The sequence below is a fragment of the Astatotilapia calliptera genome, chromosome 6 (assembly GCF_900246225.1).
Source record: "Astatotilapia calliptera chromosome 6, fAstCal1.2, whole genome shotgun sequence".
Taxonomy (NCBI): Eukaryota; Metazoa; Chordata; class Actinopteri; order Cichliformes; family Cichlidae; genus Astatotilapia; species Astatotilapia calliptera.
Genome location: NC_039307.1, coordinates 21,469,444 through 21,497,291, shown reverse-complemented (window position 1 = coordinate 21,497,291; position 27,848 = coordinate 21,469,444). Strand labels below are relative to the sequence as shown.

At 37.1% G+C, this 27,848-nt stretch overlaps 1 protein-coding gene across 5 annotated transcripts in view; it reads right to left on the bottom strand.

The window, feature by feature from the left end:
* The window catches only part of ctnna2 (catenin (cadherin-associated protein), alpha 2), a 341,963-nt gene that overhangs the window by 289,242 nt on the left and 24,873 nt on the right, over nt 1-27,848 (bottom strand). For all 5 annotated transcript variants that reach the window (XM_026171092.1, XM_026171093.1, XM_026171094.1 and 2 more), the window contains one exon: nt 19,668-19,774. In XM_026171092.1, coding sequence (XP_026026877.1) covers nt 19,668-19,769 — 102 coding nt within the window. In that variant the 5' untranslated portion in view covers nt 19,770-19,774. The remainder of the gene's footprint in view (nt 1-19,667; nt 19,775-27,848) is intronic.

Here is a 27,848-nt window from a genome sequence, read left to right as displayed (position 1 = left end):
TTACTGGCCAGATGGTGAGCACAAAATCACATACAGCTACACTAATATAGTTTGAGGGCAACATCTAATGATTCAGTTCTCTGTACAATATGTGGAAAAATAATACCTATAATTACTAGGTTCACTCCTGTGCAGGTAATAACCTATATCAACTACTAACTCCACCTTCAAGCAGTGTAACACCAACTAACGCTGAAAGAATATTTATAACAGAAAATGTAGAGGCCAAAGTTGTTCAGCAGTTATTCATGAAAATTGGCTTATTTGGTGTCTGTTTCTTACGATAATAAGACCCTTTTTTTATCAAGGTAAACCAGGTTTATAGGTCATAAGGGAAGAGGATGGCTGCCTGCAAGAAATAAAAGACAAACAAATTGTAAAAAGCATACTTTCTTATTGAGGAAATATCACCCCCAAAAAAGCAGACACCCATTTCTGCCACATCTGTGCAAACTCCACTACCAGCCAGAATCTCGGATTATTGACCTCTGTGGGCTCATTATCACAGACGCAAACAACATAGGCTGGCATATTGCCATTCTCTATTCAGTCCAGGCTCTGTACCAGACAAGCAAAATCATGTTTGTGTTGGTTCACAAAACATCTGATTTTCCAGAACTATATTGATACACCATGAGTGTATTTAGCAGCAAATTGATTCACAAATTATCAAACATAAACAAGACATACTGACCTTGGGCTTTCCGCTGTTGCACCCACATACTTCTACAGTTTTGTCACATAGAATGAATAAACACTTCTGACATGGAAAAGTATATCTATAAGTATCAGGAAAATTACAGCTTTGACACAAAAAACAGATCACATGAACTCTAGGCAGAGTGAACCAGCATCAATACTTTGTGGCTGCTGAAGCTGAATGAAATTTAGCTAAAAAAAAAAAAAAAAAGTCATTGGGGATGTTTGGTTAATCTTATGGTTAAGTGGATGTTTAAAAACCGTCAACCTTTTTTTTTCTAAGAAAAATGCTTCACGGAGATAAGTTGTGCTTAACCATAATGTAGACAGAGATAGATTGTGAGCTGTGGAAAGTAAAACACTTTTGCAATCATGCAGTCTCATTTGCATAGATGGCCCAGACCTGCCGATTTTACTTTGGAGAAAAAGATAAGTATTTTAAGAGACAGCCTTATATAACTAGCAACAAGCTTTTCTTCAACCACCAAAGGCTCTTCTCATAAAACATGCAGAGCTGTGCTTCTCAGTAAAATTTACTCACACTCCAATGGACAACCATGAGGACAAAAATACAAAATGTGTGACTGTAGGGATTTTTTTTACCTACCTATAAGTAAATGTACCTAATAACACCCTGCAATGCAGAGTTTTCAAAGAAATGTGATTTTAATAAAGACTTTCTCACACGTCAAAGTAAGAAAAGCATAAATATAGGTAATAAGATAAATAATGGCTGAATTCCCTTTAGCTGTTTCAGTTTCAGCTTCCTTGATGGCCAAACTCATATATCATAGCACTCCTTAAATTGGATCGAGCCATAATTAATCATATTGCTTAGTGAGATTTATTTAATCTACATCGCAAACAAGTTTGTGTCAAATATCAGTCATCTATATTGTTGCTGCATGTATAGCTTAATTTCTGTGACATCTATTAGATACGAAAAAGATCCCTGTCGTCCACTTATCATTTCTATCAGATATGAAAATGTATGTATTTATCACACAGACCTCTTATTTTTGAGAAATACTATTTCAAACCTCTATATGGCACTATATTTAGAATAATAAAGCCGAGATTTCTCTTGACTGGAGGGCATAGTGGTAAGAGAACAGTAAAAACAACAGTTAAACTAGAAGGGCTGTGTTTCTGAGGCAATCTCTTTTGATGTGATGCATTTTCTCTGGTAGAGTAGCAGAGAGGCAACGAGGCAACCAGCATCTGTGCAGAACTGCTGTTCAGAACCCTGGGGCAAGCCATATGCTGACATAGTAAAGTGTCAGAAGATACTGCCCAAAGACAGATGAGTGTGTTGTTTCACAAGATCCAGCAATGACCCCCAGGCAATGGCAGAAGTAATGAGAAGACATACGCTAACAGGAGGCGATCTGCATAACGACACAGCTGTCATTCTTATCATACAGGTGAAGCATTACTTACTATTACCACCTTTGTCAAGGCATCAGCTAAAAATGTGCTATGCCTTCGCACATGTGTATTTTTGTCTCACGGGCAGGTGAAGAAGTGTTTGAGTCTGACAGCCACATATGAAGGAAACACCAGTGGTTTGATTTTTCATCAGAATGCAAACACTACACTAAAACTGTTGTGAGTTCACTGCCTGGCTAGCAAATATCTTAATGTACTGACCACCTGCAGTTTTCCAAATAATAAAAGTAGCAAAGCTAACAGTGACAGTTTTAATAAAACAATTTTACTAGGTCCTTGCTTTAGATAGATTTAATTGGAAATGTTGCTCTAAAATTTCACCCCAACAGGGGAGGAAAATCCAGTTTTTAGAAAACTGCAACATCTCTGTCGAGACACAATGTCTTTGCTGAAAAATGACATTCACAGAACATAATGTGTACAGTTTTCAATGGTCCTATTTTCTACTTGAGAAATTGCCCTTGTTTATATGAAATGTACACACTTTCATATAAGGGCTCTATTCAATACACGTAAAGTCAAATATTTCAAGCCTTTATTATTATTTTGATTATGGCTTATAGCTCATAAATTACATTTAAAACTCTTCAAAGTATGTTCATTTGTACACAGCAGCATTTGGTTGGAAACCCCCGACTACAAATTACAGCGTGACATAGAAGTGATGGTCTTGTAACACTCTGACAACAGCCTTCAGCTCGTCTGTATTTTTGGGTCGGGTATTTCTCATCTTCCTCTTACAATACCTCATTGATTCTTTGTGGGGTTCAGGCAAGTTGGCAGGCCAATCAAGAACTGTAATAACATGGTCAGCAAACAATCTAGGAGTTTTGACTTTGTGAGCAGGTAACGAGTCCTGATGGTGAAGAAAATTGGCATCTCTGTAAACTCTGTCACCAGATGGAAAGTCAAAGTGCTCTTAAATCGTGTCCTAACTGTGGACTTGATAAAACACCACCAACACAGCAGCAGAAACATGGTACCCCAAATCATCACAGACTGCAGAAACTTCACACTGGACTTCAAACACCTTGAATTATGAGCCTTTCCACTCTTCCTCCAGACCGAGTTCCACAAGAAATTCAAAAAATTACTTTCATCTGAAAAGAGGACTTTAGAGTACTAAGAAACTGACCAGTTATTTTTCTCCTTAGCCCAGATACGATGTTTCTGTCATTATCTCGACAGAAGCAGTGGCTTGATATTAGGAATGATATTATTGATATTAGGACAACTGAAGTCCCTTTCCTGAAGACATGTGCATGTGGTTGCTCTTCATCTCCAGACACCAGCCTCAGCGTATTCCTTGAAAAGCTTTCCTAAGTTCTTGCCAGTCATTCTACAAGCTTGTTACTTGTATATCTTTTCATGCCACACTTTTACATCAAGTCAACTTTCCATTAATGTGCTTTCTTACAGCACTCTGTGAACAACCATCCTAGGAAGGATCACCATCTGGAAAGTGCCATGTCAGTGGTCTTTGCTAAGATTGTGGTTGCATGTGCTGAACAAGACTACAAGATATCGGAAGAGTAATTGGAAGCAAAATAGTCTAATGTTTTGAGATTTTTTTTTTTTTTTTTGTACAGCATCTTCTATTAATTGCATGTCAGTGCTGAAGAGACAAATATAGTTTCTAACATGTTTTAATAATACAGTTTTTTTAGAATTAGATCCTTTATTAAGATGGCAATAATAGGATTGATCAATATTATAGATTTGAGTTGATCACAACAAGCCTTGCCCAGAATACTTGTACATGTGTCCCTGTCTATTACAGTTCAGTTAACCGGTCTCGTAAATAACAAAGATTTGGTAAATATTACACAAAGAACCTTTAACTTTAACATCTATAATACTAGTCTATTGAAAACATGTTTAGGTCATTACTATACCACACCAAATCTGAACTGTCAACAATCTTATTATTCACATGTTTCTGTCAAGCCATTGTTAAACCATACTTTGGCCTTTACAAGATGTCACTGATAATCCAGATGTCCTTTCTATGCCCCCACCAAAAGAATTTAATGATTCCTTCCTCTAACATGGCAGGAGTTCAGTGAGCAGTATGCCAAGAAGCAGGGGATCCAGACTGGCTTTTGAACATCACTTACAGTGTTCAAAGCCTCTTCGAAATACTGTCATCCAAATTCAAACAACGAATTAAAAAATAAATAAATAAAATAAAAATCTAAAAAAAGAGTACAGAGAATGGATGACTTCTCAGCCTCAAATGAGGAGAACTTTTTCTTCCTTTCTTAAGTCCAAGCTTTCACAAATGATGCAAAAGTGTTGCGCTAGAGCTATTTTAGCAGCAATACTCAGACGAGTAATATCACATGACTATGGCTTGTGTGTAATCTGACAGATGTGTATTTCTCAGGTAATTAAAGTGGATGTCTTCCAATAGCAAATACTTAGAAGACTACATCAAACTTGTTTCTAGGATAATACAAAAAAGTCACCTCTTAAAGTGATTTTCTTTTTTTCCTAAACAAAATAAATAAATAAGTTTCTACCGCCAGAAAAAGTAAGGTGTTACAACTTCCTACCACACTGCTGTTAGGACTACTCTCCAAACTTAGATCAAATTACCCAACTTTGAGAGTGACTGTTCTGTGTTTTCACTCTAAAACTCTGAGGAGAAGCAAAGCATCCCTTCTTGCCTCTGAATATTGTCTGTTTGAGGTCCAGGCTTCCTCCTTTTCCGCTAGCTTAATGGATTATGACAGTGATGCAGCATGAAGCCTTAATCCCTTCGCCGTCGTCGTCTCCCCTCCCTTTATGTTAAGCCCCTTGACTAGAGAGTGTGTCTATGTGTGTCAGGTGCCAACCGTAACTTGCAGCCAAATGTTAGCTTGGATGACATACAAAAACAAAGGTGATTAAAGCATCAACTGCTGACAGCCATTAAGGCTCTTCCTTAGCCTATTACCAGGCTGTGGAGTTAATATGCCAAGGAAAAGGATCTTTCAACTTAATAACACCATAAGAACACCAAAAGCAATCAACACTTATTTGCATTTTTTTCCTGTGTAACCCAAGCATGATTACTCACCATGATTTGATCCATATTAGAGTAACAAAAATAAACTAGGGAGTCAGAGACCACTAAAGGAAGAAACCATAACCAGGAGCTGGCTAAGTAGCTCTCTGTGATCTGGCAAACTGGACAGACCGCACAGCAGAGAGGCTCTCCAATACACCACATTAAGGCAGAATGTCACATCAGTGATCATATATCCCAATAATGGAAAATCCATCTAAAAGATGGAATTAGGGAGGCGACACCAGGTAGTAAATCCACTTTTGTCATGTACAAATGGTACTCACGTCATTATTATGTTAAGCTTAACAACAGAGGAACGCACAAAATCTACACCCAAAGTTTAAACTGCTTTGTCTGAGTTTAGATCAGCTGAATATTTTTTATTAAATTTGGCATGTACATCACAATAACAAGAATCGGGCTGAACGCACTGAACTGTGCAAAAGACCTTCAAAGCTAATGCATCTAACTGAATTATAATTAAACATAAAACGAAGTACAAAACCCCTTTAGACGACAGTTTCATCTTGAATGAGGAAAAAAAACAATCTGAAGGAAGGAAAACTACACTTCTAAAGAGGTAAAAGTGTTCTTGTGGTTTTACATCCAGCTGAGGACAGAAATAAAAAATCTATATTAGAACAAAAAGGCAAAATTAGCTGAATGCAGTTTTCAGCTGGCCACCTAAAGAGTAATAACAAAACGTTACATATAATGTTACATTTTGATCATTACCAAAGCAAGCCAAACATCTCCATGAATATACTACTGTAGATGACTGAAAGCAATACAAACTTAAAAATTACAGTCCAAATATGTCCATCTCTTTTTTGTTCAAAAATTAGATACCTTGATGTCCTGTCAGTGGTTTATGAACTCATAACAAACAAAAAAAGCATTACTTACTTATGTAAGTGAGTAAAAATTGAGTACAATGTGTTGTGTGTTTGTGACAAAGAGAAGAACAGTATTTTCTCTGATGATATATTATTTGACAGACAACAACTTGTAACCTCAGTATTTGAGTTGGAGAGTTTTAATCTCATTAGTGGTTCCTGCTGCAAAACAATTACAACCCTGGACTCAGCAAACATATATTAAAGTATAAGTCTACTTTCTCTGCAATACAAGAAGCAAGATATACTGCACAGCAAGGACACTCTCACTGACAGGGAGTCAATACTACTCTTTATAGCCCCCAAAATTTACTGCCTAGCACAGAAGATCTCCTACAAACCGCTGAATTTATTTTTTACTTATTCACCTCATCAAATGAGAAAAACATTATTATGCAAGAGCAGTTATGAATAGTATCAGCCATTTTAAATACACTTTTTTAATGCACCAACTAACGTCATTCCAGACGTCTTATGCTCCATTCAGTTCTGATCAGTATGAGTGACTTCATAATGAAGACGAAGAACAGGAAATGTACTTTCCTTTCATGAACATGGGCTCCCTTACAGTTAAAAGCAAGCAGAGACACACAAATAATTTCTAATCTTTTTATGACCAAGTAAATGTATCTGCATAATCAATGGCTATTAGTCCTTCGTTCCTCAAGAATCAACAACTATGTCTTGACTGAAGACATTACTACATCTGGGGTTCTCATTGATATGTACAGAGGAAGAGGGCTAACAGCACTTCAGGAAAATATTCACAGTCCGGCTGTGAATAAAGCAAAGTAAAGTTACAGTTTAAAAATTCACAGTTTCTATCATTTTCTCTGGGTATATTAAAGCCTTTCCACTTTACACAGCCTATTTACTATTCTGGCTGGTTTCTCTTCTTGACTCCCATATTCCCCTTCCAGGATGCTTAAAGTTGCAGTAGATGAAAATACCCTAACTTCTTGTACCTGCTTCTCAAGGCCAATTTTGCATATTTCTTTTTTTTTTAAAGAAAAAAAAAAAACAATGCCATCGCTTGCAGCATAAAAAATGTTTACTATATCAGAGGCATGCTGCTTTCATACACAGTGATAAAGTAAGCCTTTCTGTTTTATTAGTTAGGACTTGCCCAGTACTGTTGCTGAGGTGGGAGAGGCTTGGTCTTGATAAATGAGGCTGCTATCTCCAGCAATGCCAGTGTGAGCCTGTTTGTCTATCCTCCTGAGGCAACCTTTTATTCCATCACACACTGAATCATCCAAATTGACAAGAAAAACAATCACAGTGTCTGGTTTGTATCCCAAAATGTTTCACACTTCCAGTGCAATTGCAGAAAAGATGAACTACCATAGTTAGCTATTGTGCTTATTCCCCTGGTTGTGTGGAGAATGGATTTTGCCAGAGTATGATCTTTTTACTGTTGCTGCACACAAGATGAATAAATGATGAATAATGTGAACTGTAATATCGATCATTTCAAAAAGGTAAATGGACTTGTTTTTATATATATAGCGCTTTTCTACTCTACCTGAGCACTCAAAGCACTTTATAAATCTTGCCTCATTCACCTATTCACACCCACTGATACAAGCTCTTTTTTCTATGATTTTTCTAAGTAAGTCAAAGGAAAATGTCAGAAAACCTGAAAACAGTCATCAACTGACTTCATATGTTGGCTAAATTAATAACTATCATCTTACTAAATTCACACAATCAGAATGAAGCTTTTTAGATTAACCTAGGTTGTCACTGAAGCAAAAACAGCTAAATATAAATCAGCAAAAACAAATGACTATGTCAGAAGACACATCATTTAAGATTTAATAATGATCACTTCATGTTAAAACTCTAAGCTCATCAGCTTTCTGTCCTAGTAACAGTAAGCAATTACCTAGCTGTCATTTAGATGACCATGCATAAGAGAAGCATAGGATGTGACTGACAGATGTTGGAAAAATAATAATACACAAAACGCAACACTAAATTTAAACCAGCAATTCAAATTTTCAATACTTCCTACCTGCAGACAACTTACTGTAACCTCAGGCCGACTTGAAATTACACAGTCATTTGGAAAGTTCAGATATTTGATGCCAGAAAACTAGAGAGACTCTGCCAGTTCAAAATGCACGTCTGGGTTTTCTTCCAGGTAAACAGCGATGGTGGTACATTATTAATTTTAATGTAATCCTTTTAAAACAAATAAAGCCAAAACCCATAAAGTTTATAGGCAGAGAAAAGCAGAAGGATGGTAAAGTTTGATGGTCAGCAATAACTCAGGCTTAAAAAGACTGAACTCATGCTGCATATACAGTTATCGTCTCCCTTTCATTGCATGAAACATAAGAAACAATACAAAAACATTATTAATGCTAATCATATTATTCTATTTGGAATTTACCTTTTCTTCTGTTTTTAGTTTGGAGTTTTTGGTGCAGGAAAGGCACAAAGTCAGCCGTGTCAGGAAAAAGAAAACAATGATGCCCAGCACCAATGTGACTGCAGGATGTTCAGGATTTGCAGATGAATAGGCTACAGATTAATTTTTACTCAATACGTGGCACTTCATGTCATCTTCAAGGTTATTTTAGTGGATTAGAAAATGGAGGCATGGTTGCACTGATCCTATTCAATACTTTTACTACCCTGTCAAAGGCTTTTTTTGGTTTGACATTGATGTGAACATCAGAGCCCTGAAGAAACTCATTTTACTGCAGAGTAGTTCTCTGCATTTTTTTAAGTAGCAAAAAAACACCCTATAGGTGATTTTGCTTTCAAGGGCTACAGGACTTTGTTCACTTCACTCATGCATGAAAAAACAGACATGTATGTTAATTCATTATAGTACTCCTTTTATGTTCATTATATCACTTTATATCATAAGATGGCAAAACAAATGAGTAATAAAAATATATACATACTCATCTCCTTTACAAGCTAAATATTTATTATTTAGAACAAAGTAATCAATTAAAAGCACAATTGGCATCACTTTTAGGTGAACATTTATTTACAAATATGCAAGAAAATTTCCATGACCCATGATAATCTTAGTACACTAAGTAGTTTATATAGTAAGTCCCTTCCATACTGAAAAAGGCTTCTTGGAGGAGTTAGGTAACAGACATATATACACTTTGGTCATTAAACTAAGATGTTACCAAGCATCATATCTGCCAATATTAGTTATTTGCCAATGTATCAGTATCTGTATTTATAACATCTGATAAATAATAATTTACAAAATGAAAAAACAAACAAACAAACAAAAGCCCACAGACACAGCACACTTTCATTACGTTTTAACTGATGATGTTGCATAGTCTACATCTTCCCTTTTGGCAACATGTGTTTGGAATGGCACATGCACAACAACCCGCTGATTCCAGCAGACTTGGACAGAGTCGAAGTGAGTAATCCATCCAAGTTCTTGCAATAATAAAACAATATTCAAATTTGTTATGTTTCGGTGTTGTCAGTTTTTTGGTTTTTTGCGTGACTGTCATGTATTTCCTGCTTTACTTTGAAAGTCTGTGTTATCTTAGTGTGTTCAGTTTACGTTTCCTTGTCTCGTCAGGTCTAATTTGCCCCAGCTATGTTTCCCTCCTGTGGTCCATTCCCTGATTGCTCCTTCTATGTATTTAAGCCTTGTGTTTCAGTATGTCATGGTCGCGATCTCCCCCCGTGTTGTAAATAAATAGTTTGTTGTAAATAGCTGTAAATGGGTTTTGTCAATATTTTCGTTTTGAGACACTTCCGTTTTGGGAATTTGGTGGAGAGCTTTAGTGGGGTTTTTTGTCGTGTGTTTTTTCCTTATTTTTATTTTCCTGCGTTGCACGCCGGTTGCCTAGGCCGGGGTGTAACAAATTACACTGTCATATTATCTTAATAAGGAATCATAAATAACTACGTATAACAACTGTTATGTTTATGTTTCATATGTGCAAACAGATGACACATATCTAAATCACCAAATATCCGTAACAGTCTTAAAAATCCTATACTGGTCAGGCCCTAACAGCAAACAAGACAACAAGCTTCACCTCGAGTCATCGGACCAAATTAAAAAAAAAATCCTATGTTTGTTTGATTTCAGCAGAACATTGTTGAAACACCGTCTGTACTTTAATACCAATGATCTGTCTTATTTCAAATAGACTCTTTCTTTCATCACTTTTCATATGTATCATGCAGAGATTTTCAAAGCTGATGTAATGAAAACTTTCAACTGTTCACTTATTTTTATGAAGATTTCTGTTTTTCCCCTGGCCACTAAAAGAGGGAACAAATAGTTGGAAAACAGTAAATAAAACGTTATGTGATTTTAGTGTAAAGCCTCATAAGAGGAAGAGGAAGGCATCCTTCGAGACCTGGTCCCACTTTTAAGTCAGACAGAAGGATTTTAAAATGGTTTGACAGAAAAGCTCAAAGTTCAGATAAACCTAGACAATATAGTAATCTTTTGCTTACAATAGCAAACAGTAAAGGTTGGACATAGGAGAAGAAAGGGCTATGTAGTGCGGTTGTAACAGATAAAGCTGGCAAAAGTATAAAATCAATACTTGAAACATTCTCTGGAGAACCAAACAGTAAACAAACTGAGCCCCAGCCTGTGAGGAAATTTTAACCTTCACAGATCCAATATCCACAACTGCCAGTGGGTCGGCCCTGCAATAAGGCAACTTTATTAGGCCATCTTGGGGGAAAGAAAGTATGCCTGCTGGAACAGACTCAGTGGGATTCTGTATTTTTAGGATTTGTAATTTTAGGATTTCTGTGAATAAGCCTCTTGAAAATTCATTGTTGATTTCTGAAAAAACTCACTGAAACATGTGAAAATGCATTGTATAGTTCTGCCTGCAAAATATAATATCCTTCACCAACAAACAAAGAAATCTTACACAACAACCAAATAGAATTTGAGAAAGAGAAAGTAGTAGTCTTAACAAATGTTGACACGAAACACACAAAAAAAACAACAACATAGTGGTTCGCAGGAGGAGCAAATGAAATACAGCCCCAGCAAAAGCTGACGAAAGGAATGAGATTCAAAGAAAAGATCTAAGCTATCATAACATTGCAGAGACCATTCATTAGAGGAAAGGGGCTTGGTTAAAAGTACAAAGCACAGTGCAGTAGGGCTGGACAATTAATCATCAGAAAATCGCGATCTCAATTCATACTTATGTGCGATCTCATTTCGAAATGACAACAACTAAAAAAAACCAACAAAAAAAAAAAAAAAAAAAAAGATGACAATTGTACCGCATTTTGATCTGGGACATAAGCTGCATGAAAACAAGCGCTCACTCTTCCTGCTCAATAAATGACAAGGGCGGAGCTTTATACCACGTGATACAGAAGTCAGCTGGCAGGGAAAAAAGCACGTGAGAGATGATAAAGGCCAAGAGTGACAGGAGAAAATCCATCCCGGTCAACCACCCAAACATCATTAACGGGAACCTTATACAGCGCTTCCCCATACCCATCGAACTCCCGCAGGCACAAAGGAATTACAGAGGCTATCACTTATCACCTGACCAAAGATATGGCTCCCATCAACACTGTTGAAAACGAGGGATTTTGGAAAATGATCAACACCCTAGACAAACGCTACACAGTGTTGTCCCGCAACTATTTTAAAAATGTTGCACTATCTGCTCTATACACGCAGTGTCGAGCAACGGTGGAGACGGAATTACAAACAGTACAACATTTTGCGGCAACGACAAAATGTGAGACATTTATTGTTTTTGTGTTCAGTCTCAACTGTTACGAAGTTGATGTGCAGTTAATAAGTGCAATAAATATTTATATTGGAAAAGAAAATCGTGAGAGAATCGTGATCTCAATTCTAAGCAAAAAAAATTGTGATTCTCATTTTATGCAAAATCGTGCAGCCCTACAGTGCAGCCAAGCAAAGAAGCTTGGATCTTTGGTCAAGGCTGCTGGAACATTTGATGATAATGAATTTGTAATTATAATATTTATTGTTGGGCAAGACAAATGTGTTTTGGCTATGAGCCATTACCTTCCCTAAATCACAAGTGGGCTGATTGCACTGATAACCACTCAGAGTGGAAATAAATAATACAAATTCTAGAGATGCACTAAATGGCCAGGAACCAAAATCAGATGATAAGGCCTGGACCTGTGACCGGATGGTCAGCCTCCAACATGTCTGATGATGAGCCAGTCTGCTTCATGCATGAGCAAAACAGCAATGCAAATAGATCTGTGCACACTCACAGCCATATGCTAACATGTTGTTAGCATGGAACTTTTCAATGTGTGCAAAGGAACCTAATGAGAAACTTAAATAACCTTCCATGACTTAAACATGGATATTTTAATAAAGCTAACAAAGGCAAAGTGGCTAAAGCTAAAGCTCATCAGAGCCAGTTGCAAGCCAGCAGCCTCGGTATGAGCAAAAGATAAAAGCAGTTGTGAGGAAAATTATGGAGATAAGTGAAAAAGTGAAAAGGATTGATGTCATCTTATTTGGTAACTTTATAAACATATTGAATAATGATGCAGAAACCTCACATTTGCATTGTTATATTAGGGCTGCTCAATTAATCAAATTTTAATCACGATTACGATCTGGGCTTTCAACGATCATTAAAAATGACTGAGCCGATTATTAGCCCCTCCCTCATTTATCCGCGACACCTTAAAGGCCGGTCCGTGAAAATATCCGGTTGTTCAGTGATGACGCGACAAATCCTACTTCCGGGTCTAAAGTAGTCTGCGTTTAATATGGCTTTTGTGTTGTTAACATGTTTAATGTTATGTATTTTCTTCTATTTGATCTCAAAAAGCTCCTAAAACAGTCAGTGATCACTGTTGACCTCCCTCGGCTTTTATTACCGCTAATCATTTATTTAAGCTCAGTTTTTAAAACCTTACGATGTAACTACAGCCCAGCCCATGCAGCAGTATATGAATGACTAACCTCGTATTGTGGATGGATTATCTCAGTTGTTCTCCTGGCTGAAGTTTGGTCCTTTTACAGCATCCTGCCATGCGATTACATTTGTTCCTGACCACCGAGAACACTCACATTAACTTTTATCGAGTGGAAAAAAAGTTAGCTTGTTTATATTATGCTAAAATAGCTGTGTCGCTAGCGGTCACGTAGCACATCATTATATACCAGCTAGCCCAACTTCAGTAACCCTACAAACGTCACTGCTGTTTAGTTTTCTGTCTTCATTTATGCTGGAAGTGATAGCAGAGCTGTACGTTTTAATTTGTTTCCAAAACCCCGCAGTCAGGACATGCTATATTGTATTTAGATAGAAGCTAGCGAGCTAACTCCCTGCTAACTTCTAACTCCGTTAAATGTCATAAATTCCGTTTTCATGGATGCCTGGATGTTAAACTCAATTGTTACACCTGGTAGAGGAGAAGGCTGATCATTTTATTAAAGATGAAATACTTTAGACAGTTTTTCAACTCTCAGTAATGCCATAGTGATTGTTTGATATATGGACCTGCAGCGGAGTTTAGACCCAGACACGGCTAGTGACGTCAGACTGAACAACCGGATTGTCGGGCATAAACCGGTCCGTGGCGCAAAAAAGGTTGGAGACCGCTGATTAAGAGGACCCGAGGGAAGCTCGGAAAGCTAAGCAGAAGTTATTTGGAGAGTGACTGCCGTTGGTTGAAAAGAGAGTTTAAAAAAAAAAAAAAACTTCAGTGGTGTTGCACACTATTTTATATTATTTTTTTAAAGTCATTGTTAACCCTTTAAAGCCGGTCAGAGCAGCACGCTCCGTTTTGCGTAACTATTTTTAAATCCCTGTAGAACCTGAACCGTGTAAGCTAGCGCAATAATTTGTTTTGCATATGAAACCGGAGGAGTTGTACTTACATCTTATGCCATCAGCTTGTCCTCGGTCACGGTTTCCTTCCACATATAGCTTTGCAAAAATTGCATAAAAAGCGCTTGCAGGAACAAAAACATAATATTCCAGAAACACGCTTTGCCGTTCCTATCAGCTGTTCGTAACACTTCCCACAGTGAAATGAGGCACATGCTGTTTTCTTTGCAAATTTGCATCATAGGATTGTTTTTTGTTTTTCCTGCAGTATATAAAAATTGGTGTATCTCCAAAATAAAACTATGAAGACACTCAAAATAAATTTCCTGTGGTGGGAAACTATTTTTTGCAACTTTATTGTATTTAAAGTTTTGAGGGATAAACCTCTTAAATTTCTCCAAGTAGAAATATATGTAAACAAAACAAAAGCGATTTTCAATTTTTTTTGTAGTTTATTGCACTTTTTTGCAATTTATGTAATTACTATGGACTTAATGCATACATATTATTAAAATATGGGTTATAACAGTTGTATTGATGTATAGCAACTTGAAATGCTCCCACAAATGGCACTACAGCATGTAAAAAAAAAAAAAAATAATATAAGCTCTGGTGGACTTGGTTCCATAGTAGGTCTTAAAGGGTTAAATAAATATCGTCAAATAATCGTGATCTCAATTTCAGTGAAAATAATCGTGATTATCATTTTTGCCATAATCGAGCAGCCCTATGTTATATAAATTCGCTTTTGTTTAAAAAGATTTAAATAAGTACAACATTTGTACTCATTTACAGTTAAATATTTGTACCAATAATAATAGACCACTTTATTTTCACTTTAAGCTATAAAGCACTTTATTGCTATAATGACTATAATGAATTACTTTTATTATGAAAATAATAATTTGTCTTCAAGAAAAGTGTTTCTGTTTATACTTCCAGGTATAGTTCTTAAATTTAAATTGGAATTGGACAAGTAAATTGCAATTGGTGTGTCTCTAACAAACTCTTATTAGTCAGTAATCTATTTGAAATGTTCAAGTGATTAAAATTTGGAGTTGAACGTGTTACTATTTTGTATTTTACAATTGGTGATCACACAAGTACAATCACCAAGGATGAAACAGCAGTTCATGCCATATTCATGTGCTTGAACCAATTCTTTAAAAAGCATTAATCACTGTAACACATACACATTTTGTTTTGCTTATTGTTCAAGGTTTGAGCCTTTAAACCATATTTAACACATGCTAGAAGTCAGACAAAACGTCTCTGATAAAACCCTCTGTACTAAGGAGGAGTGAATCCTCCTCAGCATGAAGGATTGTAGTGTTGCATACATTTTCTGGAAAAAAAAGATGTGATTTCTTCAGCAGCTTGTAGCTGGAGGGGTTATGATGCTCTACCTCTTTAAAACACCCAAAGGTTCTTCTATTCCAGGCAACACACATAGCGAGGTCATGGTTTTTACTTGTTTTTTTTCCTCTTCTGTAGTGAGTCTTTTGACAGTGTTTTGGGATTGTTATGCTGAAATATTCCTGTTCTGTTGAGCTTCTGACATTGTTACCCATATTTTCGGTATAGCCATAGGAATTCAAAGTGCTATCTCCACAAAAGCTTTTGGCATTCACGCAGCCTTGTACTGCTGCATTCTCACCTCAATGCTTCACTGTCAGAACTATGCAACAATGTGGCAGTTCTGGCCAGGTTCACAGTAAGTGTGCTGGATCAAATCTTATACAGAGAGATTTATCTTCATGTCACCTGACCATAGAAAATAATTCCAATATACAACTCATTTTCTTGTTCTTTAGCAGAGGAAACTAAGGTTTTTTTGTTTGTCTGTCTGTCTGTTTGTTTGTTTGTTTGTTTGTTTGTTTGTTTGTTTGTTTGTTTGTTTGTTTGTTTGTTTGTTTGTTTGTTTGTTTGTTTGTTTGGGTGTGTGTGTGTGTGGGGGGGGGGGTACCAAAGACCATAAAAAGTTTTTCTTTAGTTTGGCTTTTTGTTTGTTTACTTTGGTTTGTTTTTTCTGGTGCAAAATGTGTTCCCCTTGCATCATTACCTTGTTTATCTTTTCTCACTATTCCACTGTTTTCTTTCCTTTTCTTTTGTTACCTGTCTGTGTACATGTTCCTGTTCCACACTATTGTGTGTGGTATTCATTTTCTGATTTAACTTTCTGATCTATGGTTACAGTCCCTTTTCTTCAGCCAGAACACTAGCTCAACAAGTTATGGCAAATACTTAAATACTATCTTTTTTTTTTTCCTTTTCTTTCTTTAAACCAACTTGTCTGCTCTTTGGTTTACATTTGGCTCCTCTTCCTTAAACTGAACGTTAGAATTAGTGGCACTGTGACTTGTTGTTTACCTGCTAAACATAGCTACAACTATGTTTTGACTAATGTTCCCCTGGTCACTAACCTTTCCAATTTCGTACAGGTAAATATTTTCCATGTGGAGTTTCTCATATTCATTGCTTTCATAATTATTTATTGCTTATGTATCAGTGGTTGCACATGGTTTACAGTGGGGCAAAAAAGTATTTAGTCAGCCACCGATTGTGCAAGTTCCCCCACTTAAAATGATGACAGAGGTCAGTAATTTGCACCAGAGGTACACTTCAACTGTGAGAGACAGAATGTGAAAAAAAAATCCATGAATTCACATGGTAGGATTTGTAAAGAATTTATTCGTAAATTGGGGTGGAAAATAAGTATTTGGTCACCTCAAACAAGGAAAATCTCTGGCTCTCACAGACCTGTAACGTCTTCTGTAAGAAGCTTTTCTGTCCCCCACTCGTTACCTGTATGAATGGCACCTGTTTGAACTCATCATCTGTATAAAAGACACCTGTCCACAGCCTCAAACAGTCAGACTCCAAACTCCGCCATGGCCAAGACCAAAGAGCTTTCGAAGGACACCAGGAAAAGTGTTGTAGACCTGCACCAGACTGGGAAGAGTGAATCTACAATAGGCAAGCAGCTTGGTGTGAAAAAATCAACTGTGGGAGCAATCATCAGAAAATGGAAGACATACAATTGGGCGATCGTGGCTCAAGAGTTGGGAGTTCGCCTTGCAATCGGAAGGTTGCCGGTTCGAGCCCCGGCTTGGACAGTCTCGGTCGTTGTGTCCTTGGGCAAGACACTTCACCCGTTGCCTACTGGTGGTGGTCAGAGGGCCCGGTGGCGCCAGTGTCCAGCAGCCTCGCCTCTGTCAGTGCGCCCCAGGGTGGCTGTGGCTACAATGTAGCTTGCCATCACCAGTGTGTGAATGTGTGCGTGAATGGGTGGATATGTAAAGCGCTTTGGGGTCCTTAGGGACTAGTAAAGCGCTATATAAATACAGGCCAGGCCATACAAGACCACTGATAATCTCCCTCGATCTGGCGCTCCATGCAAGATCTCATCCTGTGGGGTCAAAATGATCATGAGAACGGTGAGCAAAGATCCCAGAACCACACGGGGGGACCTGGTGAATGACCTGCAGAGAGCTGGGACCAAAGTAACAAAGGTCACCATCAGTAACACACTACAACGGCAGGGAATCAAATCCCGCAGTGCCAGACGTGTTCCGCTGCTGAAGCCAGTGCATGTCCAGGCCCGTCTGAAGTTTGCCAGAGAGCACATGGATGATACAGCAGAGGATTGGGAGAATGTCATGTGGTCAGATGAAACCAAAGTAGAACTTTTTGGTATAAACTCAACTCGTCGTGTTTGGAGGAAGAAGAATACTGAGTTGCATCCCAAGAACACCATACCTACTGTGAAGCATGGGGGTGGAAACATCATGCTATGGGGCTGTTTTTCTGCCAAGGGGACAGGACGACTGATCCGTGTTAAGGACAGAATGAATGGGGCCATGTATCGTGAGATTTTGAGCCAAAACCTCCTTCCATCAGTGAGAACTTTGAAGATGAAACGAGGCTGGGTCTTCCAACATGACAATGATCCAAAACACACCGCCCGGGCAACAAAGGAGTGGCTCCGTAAGAAGCATTTGAAAGTCCTGGAGTGGCCTAGCCAGTCTCCAGACCTCAACCCCATAGAAAATCTGTGGCGGGAGTTGAAAGTCCGTGTTGCTCGGCGACAGCCCCAAAACATCACTGCTCTCGAGAAGATCTGCATGGAGGAATGGGCCAAAATACCAGCTACTGTGTGTGCAAACCTGGTAAAGACCTATAGTAAACGTTTGACCTCTGTTATTGCCAACAAAGGTTATGTTACAAAGTATTGAGTTGTATTTTTGTTATTGACCAAATACTTATTTTCCACCCTGATTTACGAATAAATTCTTTACAAATCCTACCATGTGGATTCATGGATTTTTTTTCACATTCTGTCTCTCACAGTTGAAGTGTACCTCTGGTGCAAATTACTGACCTCTGTCATCATTTTAAGTGGGGGAACTTGCACAATCGGTGGCTGACTAAATACTTTTTTGCCCCACTGTATATTTTGTTTTTTTATCATTTCAGTATAGTTTCTACAAAGTCTTTCTTTTGCTTCTTCAACAGAGAAAACTGTTGGAAATACTACAGTTATTGAAAGGTGACACACTTTTGAATCATTTTACCTTTAACAGACTCGACAGTGATGAACTCATTACTATACAGTGGTCCCTCGTTTATTGCGGAAGTTTTTGGGGAACATTTTCACACTTTTCTCTCTTGTTTAAACACTCTCAAAGTTCAAACCTTCGTAGAAAAATAAGTCCAGTATTATAGAATGAAACCAAAGATCAAACCCTGTTTTGAGGGGTTCATATTCAGGGCCCAGAACATGGGAGTAGAGCAGCTGCGAGAGAATTCAACATTAATGAATCAATGGTAGTAGCAAGCAAGAAGAATGAGTTGAGTAAAGTTTGACTTATCTGACTGTTTTGTTTTGCTTAATGCGCCTTATAATCAGTTGTGCCATATGCTCTGAAAAATACGGTAATTTCTACCTTCCTTTAGCATGTCTAGAAGTTCAACTTTTTGTGCGATGGTTAGCATATTCCTCTGCCTTTGGGTGCTACCGCATTTTATCGACACAGTTGTGTTTGTTGAGAAGAAAACTTACAAACATACAGTACAGCACTTCAGAGTCACACTGCTAGCAATCGAAGATTTATGTAAATTTGACAAGCTGAACGCATTCTTTACTTTAAAGGAGACACAGCACGAGATTGACTGACAATGGTCTACAGCCAGTCAAGACGCAGAACACAATGCGCTGTTAAAAAAATAAAATACAATAAAAAAATATCAGTGAAACAGCGAGGCCGCGAAAGGTGAACCGCGTTATAGCGAGGGATCTCTGTATATAATATAATATAATACTATAATAGACAAAACAAGAACCTGAAAGTGAATCTACTAAATAGAAACAATATTCAATTCTAGTCAGAAACTCTGTCACAATAAGCCAACGTGATCAAAGTCTGCTTCAGCCATCTGTTCAGTTTAAAAGGCAAAGTCATTTGCGATGAGCCAAAGTCCCTGGCTGTAAACCAATACAGTTTAACAACCTTGTAACAAGTGATCCAGCCAAGGTGCAACCAGAAAGTAATTGCTGCTCTGATACTGAACTGTAACAATTATAGCTTGTTTACTTGTTCATTAATATTGACACCATTAGACTTCAGAAATTCTCCAAACATTATTTACTGCAAACAAATGAGTGGATTACCAAAAGTTATGACTTTGCTCTGGCTATGGCTGGTAACTTAAAACCGTTTGTTATGTTTATGTCATAGATTTATCTACCTGTGTCACCAGGGGCTCCAGAAGCCGCTCCACAGTCAAGGTGCGAATTTCAAGACTCTTTGGGTCCCATTTCAATAGGATAGGGGAGGTGGCGGTCGTCATGGTCTCTGTTAAAAACAAAATAATTAAAAGTTAGAAACATAACATAAAATGTATTGGACATGAAAAAAAAATCTTACAATTTGCACAAAGTAAATTTCCCCATGTGCTATTGAAGGTATTCTGGGGTATTTACATATATAATGTGTTCAAAAAGCAATGTTTTGCTGATAATGGTACAGGGGGGCAGAATTAAAAACGTGCAGGTATGTATGTAAAGCCAGCCAGATGATAAGTGCACAAACACAATAGGTTTCAGAGTGGGTCAGGCTTTTGATGGGGGGGTAGCCTTTCTACAGCAGCATTGTGTTGTGGCTCGTTTCAATGGAAGGCAAAGTTTCAGTGGAGTCTGAAAACAGCAAATGCTGGCTCTGCACATAAAAAAAGCTCAGTCAACAATCCCATCAAACCATCAATGAAAGAGTGGTCATTTCTCTAACCTTAAGACAGTGTAATTAACTTTAATAATTAACACCACCAGTACAATATATGTCTGCTAATCTGTAATCTACTGAGTATAGCTGTAATAAATTCAGAGAGAACTCTATTGTGTATCACTTTAAAGGTATTTGTCATTCTGTAGAGTTCTGGCCTACATTTGTCCACACTCCTTTAGAAGAATCTGAGCAGCATTTTGATTACGTCAAAGTATTCAGGTACAAACACTGCATTATTGTGCAACTGTACAATGAGAGAATGCAAATGAAGAGAAACAGTGAAGAAGGAGTGGGAAATGGGATGAAAGCTTGATAAAACTTGGAAACAAACTAAGCCCCAAGTTCAGCTCCTTCAGTTAATCCGACCACCTCCTCAAGAGCTTCCTCTGCAGAAAAGGGCAAAACCAGAAGTCACATTAAGCTCTGCAATATGAGTCTCAACTGGGCAGTTCTTCAGACAATCTGTACTAAACTAGAACTATTTTTTTGAGGGTAGGTTGGTTTTTGTTTTTTGGAGGGTTCTTTTGGGGGGGACTCAGTAGGTTACATTAGGTGAATGTGACTACTGAACAGCTGGTATGGGGGGTAGCAGTCTGTTGGTACTGTGGGGATGTTTCTACGGTAAGCAATTTCAGAATGGGCCAACTGGGACTGGCCAAGTCTACTGCCAATGTCAATGAGGCAGAGGGGAATAAATAATGTGAATAGGAATGACAGATCTGGGCCACAGGCTCCCAACACTACACACAGCAGGTTAAGATAGATGGACAGAAGGAAATGTAGCAACCTGGCACTACTGATAATGGTGGACCTTTATTTTTAAAAAGTTTGCAGGCCTGTACTTATGCTCATGTCATTACATTTTTGTCGCCTGCAAGGAAATGTGAGGGACAATGAATCAGACCTTGTGCGTCAGCTCATCAATCTATCATGCACAGCACTTTGACAAAACCTAAGGGAATGATGAATGTACTTTCTCTGCTCTGACATTTTCAAAATGTAACAAACTTGTATTAGCAGGTAAGAGTAGGGGGCTGGCTGTAATGGCAGAATTCTCACTTACTTCCTTGAAAGACAGACATTTGTGCAACTACTGCTGCAGTGAACATGAGGCAGATATTTTTAAGATCCATAATTCAGTATTTAAATGAGTGCAAGCTTGCTTTCATTGTAATAGCTGATTTTACTAGATGACGTAACATGTGTTACTAGTAGGTTTAATCCGCTGTACTTAGTTGAAATATGAGTAAGGGTTTTTTGCCATTTTCTGGTAAATTCACTCTTAACATCATTATGTTGACTTTGTAAAGGAAGAAACTATATGGTCTGCTATTTAGAACAACATCATCATTTCTACAGTATTTTAAAACACTTAATAATAGTAATGGATTGCTACTTAGAGTCAAGATAATGCAAATGACAGCTGCTCTTGTCAAAACTAGTTAGACAGTTTTTATGATATTAAAATGTTCCTGGCAGAGCTTTGTATGTACAATAAGAATAAGCAGAAGTGATGTGAATGCTTGAGGCAGAAGAACACGCCATAGACTGGAAAACAGCAGCACTGTGAAAAATACCAGTGCCCTATTGTAATGTAATAAACAGTTCACTGGTGTATGTCAGTGTAACTTCTCAAACACCAAGATGCAAATTATTTGTGATACCTTATCTAACCAAGCCATAAAAGAAGGGGACTGTGTCTATTGAGCTATTGGTTTTAAGTCACAGATGGTAGTTACAACTGAAGGGAAAATGTCAAAACCAGTGGTGACTGCATTAAAGTAAAAGTGCTGAAAATAAATAGCCTTTATAAAGTTTATAATAACTATTTTGACTGAATCAGCCGAGTAGTCGATCTGCCAGCTACTTTGATATTCAACATATTGTCTAGGTTATTTGTATTTATAGAAATACTACCAAGCCTTGTAATCATAAACTAAACATCTTTTAGTTGTGGACTGCTCTTCATACCAAACATGACATTTCATATGTCGCCTAGGATTCGTTTAATGTTGGTTATGAACATTTTTCATCTTCCTCTGACATTTTAATGACATTTTAAACACCAAACATTTGGTTACTAGGGTAACCCCATGAAAACAGAGTCTGAACAGCAAGCAGCATTTGAAAGAAAATTAATTGGTTAGTCAGAACCATAATAAATTGCAGTGCAATAATTAAGTCATGCCGATAATGATAGCCCTTCCTGTTTTTACACTGAATTAGTATAAGCTATGGAGAAAAGTAAAGAAAGCATGCTTTCCACAGTAATGACTACACAAATGCTTTCATCACTGCAACACCACAAATGAACAATAAATCACAATCAACGTGTGCAAGTGAATAACATTACTATAATATAGCCAGTGAAGGTGAATGTTCAGATGGTTTATGGGTTGTTTTTTATTAATATTAAGTTCACTGTCATCTACCACGTATCTGTAATGCACCTATGTTAATAATAAATCAAAATGTTTCAAAAATAGTCCAAAGCAGGGTTTCCGATGATGCAAAGCAGAAGCAGGAAAGAAAGTAGAAATTCAGTCAGGATGTTTCGACAAGATTACATCTTTCACAGAGCCAGAATATAAACAGCTGAGCGACTGCCATCTGTCAAAGAGATGTCATCTATAACATCATTATTCACCACATTCAGCTGCACAGTGTAACAACAAATATGATGAAACAGAATGATATGTGGGGACGCATTTCTGAAGAAAAAAAATCAGACTCTCATGTTTATCAGTAATACAGTACTGCCATCTGACTGAATGGAGTCACATATTCATAGTTTTCAATGAGGTGGCTGGTATTGAGAGCCACACGACGGAACGAACTGGTCAACATTGGACACTTCATAGTACCGCAGCACCAGCTCATTAATTTTCTACCATTTAAACCACAAATGAAGAAAACAAATTACCAACTCCATTATTTCAATCACTGAAAACAGTGAAGTCCCTGCCAGAGCTTGACTTTGTCTGTGTTTACATATATCTTACGGAGGATCCTTCCACAGTGAAAACGTACAAAGGTACAGGCAGTTGTAAGGATTTTCAATCTGGATAGGTCAATAACGCTCCCTTTAAGCAGGTGAAGGGCACAAAATTCGTCACTGTCACAGCAAGGGTGAGTGCTAATTAGCAAACAGAGGTAGCTAATGTTAATCAATTGGTCATTAGTTTCAGGGTCAATGTGGTCAGAGTTCTGGAGGAGTAGTGACACAGTAATGTATTTTAAAGGTTATATGACATTAATCCAAAAGAACCTTAATTGACAACCTGGGTTACTGATAAGATTTGGTCATTTAACCTCTATGCATGTACAGCAGGTGTTAGGAGAAGTGTGCAATTTGCATGCAATGTTATAACACACACGTCACCAGCATGAGTTAACAAACTGAATAGCTGGCAATTGGTGCATCTCATTAGGGCCATTTCAAATACAATTTTGGGCGGGTTTAAAGCATCGGTAGTTATCAACAGCAAATAATATAAGTTTCACCAGGCGAGTGAGATGAGGTTAGCTCTAATTTGCTGTGATTTCAGATATATTTATACATAAAATGGTCAATTAGGGATAAAGTTAGAAAGAACCCTGGAGCTCTTAGTTTTCCTTAATTTTTCCTCTCACCATGCATGTCTGCTGTCACTCTGAAGCCTAGCTGCTTCCTTTCACAATGTATACAGCAGAGAGAACGAGAGAGTAGTATTTCTAGGCTTGAGAGTGCGACACTATTGGACAGCACCATGATAATGTCCCCACATACTTTTGAAATGTGTTTAGTTAGCCCACTAAAAGTGTATGAAAAGGTGTTGTTTAAAAAACAATGAGATCAACTCTTTTGGGACTGGTGATCCCAGTCCCAAAAAAGAATACCCGCTTAACTAACAAATAGCTGAACAGAGGAATATTTGGATATAGCCTTATTTATAACTACCCACCGCTTTGGCAAACCAAACAGGCAAAAACAATACGTAATGGACAATGGAATAAATTGCCATGCCCCAGACTGGGGCCTATTATGTGAGGTCATTGAAAAATATTGATAAAAATGAACCACAAGTGCATATTATGCAGCCACTCTCATTTCACTGCACATTTTTATCTCAACAGTGCTGTCCCGAGATTAAAGAAACAAGTATAAAGTGTTAGTTTGTTAAGTGACTTGCATTCTGTTTCACAGTTTTCATGATTTGGCATCATGCTCTCAACTAACAACACTGTGAAAAGGTGCACACATTCAAAATAGAAGAGATAACATGACACAAAAAGAGTATCATCACAAACAGCTTCTAGATTTACCAGAGATAGCTACAGAAGTGGGACAATAGTTTATCTACTTGTCATTGTGGCACTACATTTGCTACAATTATAGCTTTGTACTTTAAATAAACTCCAGGGTACCACAACACCCCAGGGAGAGTGTCCTCTGTGAAGGCACAGATTTTCTTTCTTGTGGATCTATTTTGTCTAATTAGTATGTTTTACTCAAAAGCATCTCAAGTGTCTTCGACTGACTGGAAAAACCACATTAAAAGCAAGAAATTACCTGCCTATAAACATGATGAAGGGTTTTGATCCAAAGCTACAATGATGAATTGGTTGCTGAATCAATCAGAAGCTACTGTGATAATCTCTTAACTCCAATTTCTTGAATTTGAATATTTTCTGGTAGTCAGTTTTTTTAACCATATTCTGATAGTTTATAGAGCAAACAGCAAACATTCTGATCATGAAAATAATCTGCACGTTAATCTGCAATAAAAATAAATTCAGTCCACACTGATTGTCCTTTGAGTTAGCCATCTAACATTTTTTTGTCTGTGGAGTTAATCATTTAATTAAGGTTATTTGATAAATAGAAATAGAAAGTCCACAGTGACCTTTAAAAAGTTTGTAACATGTAGAAGATTTGTGTTATCTTTAACTGTTTGGACATTGAGAATCACTAAGATGCATAATGGTATGCAAAATATACAGCAACATCTATTCAAAAAAAAAAAGAAAAAGAAAGAAAAGGAAAAAGAAAAAGAAAAGCACAGGGCGTAACCCAGAATGGGTCATTTGTTGCACTGAGATGAGCGGGATACAGTCAGAACGGAGGATGTCACAAAAGTTTCTAAAGCTCTGGGGACTGCCTTTAACACATGAGTAAGAAAAAAAAAGCAAATACAGAAAAAGCACATTCAGGTTTTTTAAAGCGCACAAGAAATCTACAGTTTTGTCACACACTGTTTTCAGCATGCTATAAATTTGTGTGTTTTTGTCTTTTCACAGACACATGTGCAGACACAATCTAGGGATGTACCAGTTTTTGCAGAATTGTTTACCATCACGTTCCCATTACACAACGGTTTTCTCCTGCCTCAGGACAGGCTTTTGGGGAAGAGTAATTAGGTTTCAGAAGGTTTAGAGTACCACAATTCAAAGAAGGAAAATGGGCCATGTGCTAGAATTTTTAGATTTATTCAAAAAAAAAAAAAAAAAAATCTGTGATGCACCAACACTTGCATAAATAATCTACCCTCTAGGCTGAACAGTAACAGCTATCAATGGAAATTTAAAAAGTTTTAGAATCAGGGACAGAAAAGTTTTATGAGCAGCACCATGGCTCGTTATAAACTTGTTTCTATGGTCTTAATTAGCCACGTTATTAAAATTACAAAACAAAAATTATTATAATCAACAAAGCACGTGCTTGATCAATTCCAGTTTTGAAATGCTCTCTACCAAATGATAAAATAATGCCATGTCATGTTCAGTTCAGTTCAGTTCAGTTCATTTTTATTTCAAACATTTCAAACATGTGCCTTCACAATCATTACAAAATATCATTCCATTATTTGTTTGAAAAGGAGTAGGCTGAAGTATTTACTTATTTGTCCCTACCCCCTCAAGTTTTACCTCTCATTCATTAAATTTTTTTTTGTCTTAAATTAAACAAACAACATATGAAACATATGAAACATATGAAGTAAAACAAAACATAACATACATAAATCAAAACAAGAAATTAGCAAGCCCCACCACAGTATAGTTTCTTTCATATGAAAAATACAGAATGTGTATATTTGCAGATACACAAGTTATGGAAAAACAACAAACCAAAACAAAACAAAAAAAACAAAAAAGAACCGCAACACCATTTCCAGCAACATTACCGTCCTGGGTTAACCCCGTTTTCTTCATTCTTATACTTATTTAAAATTAGGTTTTTATATTTTACTTTAAACTGTTTTATGTTTTGACTGTCTTTTATTTCTTCTGTTAGACTGTTCCATAATTTAACTCCTGCAATTGAGATAGACATAGTTCTTAAAGTTGTTCTAGCACTTTGTATTTTTAAATTCCATCTCCCTCTTAAGTTATACCCACCTTCTCTTTCTATGAACAATTTACAGATTTCTTTGGGAAGCAGTTTATTTCTTACTTTATACATTATCTGCGCTGTTTTAAGCTTCACCAAGTCTTGGAATTTAATAGCTTGCATTTTGACAAAGAGTGCATTTGTATGGTCCCTGTACCCTACATTATTTATTAATCTAATGGCCCTTTTCTGTATTATAGTTATTGTTTGTGTGTTACTTTTGTATGTGTTTCCCCAGACCTCTACACAGTAGCTCATATATGGCAGTAGTAAAGCACAGTATAAAATGTGCAGTGCTTTCTGATCCAACATATGCTTTGCTTTCCCCAGGACGGCAATGCCCCGTGCCAATTTCCCCCGAACATAAGTAATGTGTGGCTTCCAACAGAGCTTGTGGTCAATGATCACCCCAAGAAATTTTATTTCATTTACTCTTTCTAAATATACATTGTCAACACATATTTCTACTTCGATGTTTTTCTTTTGGTTTCCAAACAACATAAATTTGGTTTTATCTAGATTCAATGATAATTTATTTATATCAAACCACTTCTTTAATATCGTTAATTCCTGTGTGATCATTTCCAAAACCTGTGGCAACTCCACACCTGAACACAGTATATTTGTGTCATCTGCAAATATTACAAACTTTAAAATCTCCAATACTCTGCAGATATCATTTAAGTACATAATAAACATTTTTGGACCCAGTACTGAACCTTGAGGTACTCCACAAGCTATATCCATCAAATTAGATTTATATTCATTTATTTGTACATATTGTTGCCTATTCCCTACATAGCTTTTTAACCATTCCAAAACCACTCCCCTAAACCCGTACTTTTCCAGTTTTTTTAATAGAATTTCATGATTAACAGTATCAAACGCCTTCTTTAGATCTAAGAAAACTCCGAGCGCATACCTCTTATTATCCATACATTCCGTTATCTTTTCCATTAAATCTATCAGTGCCAAAGCTGTTGATCTGTTGTTTCTGAACCCATACTGACTATCTGTCATTAATTCATATTTTTCCACAAAACTGTCAAATCTTTTTATGAAGAGTTTTTCCAGTATCTTAGAGAACTGGGAGAGTATTGACACTGGTCTATAGTTTGTAAAATGATGTCTTTCACCAGTTTTGTAAATGGGAATAACTTTAGCAACTTTCATTTTTTGTGGAAAAACTCCTTTTTGAAACGACAAGTTGAATATATATTTTAATGGTTTTACGATACCATCAATAACTGTCTTTACCATTACCATATCAATATT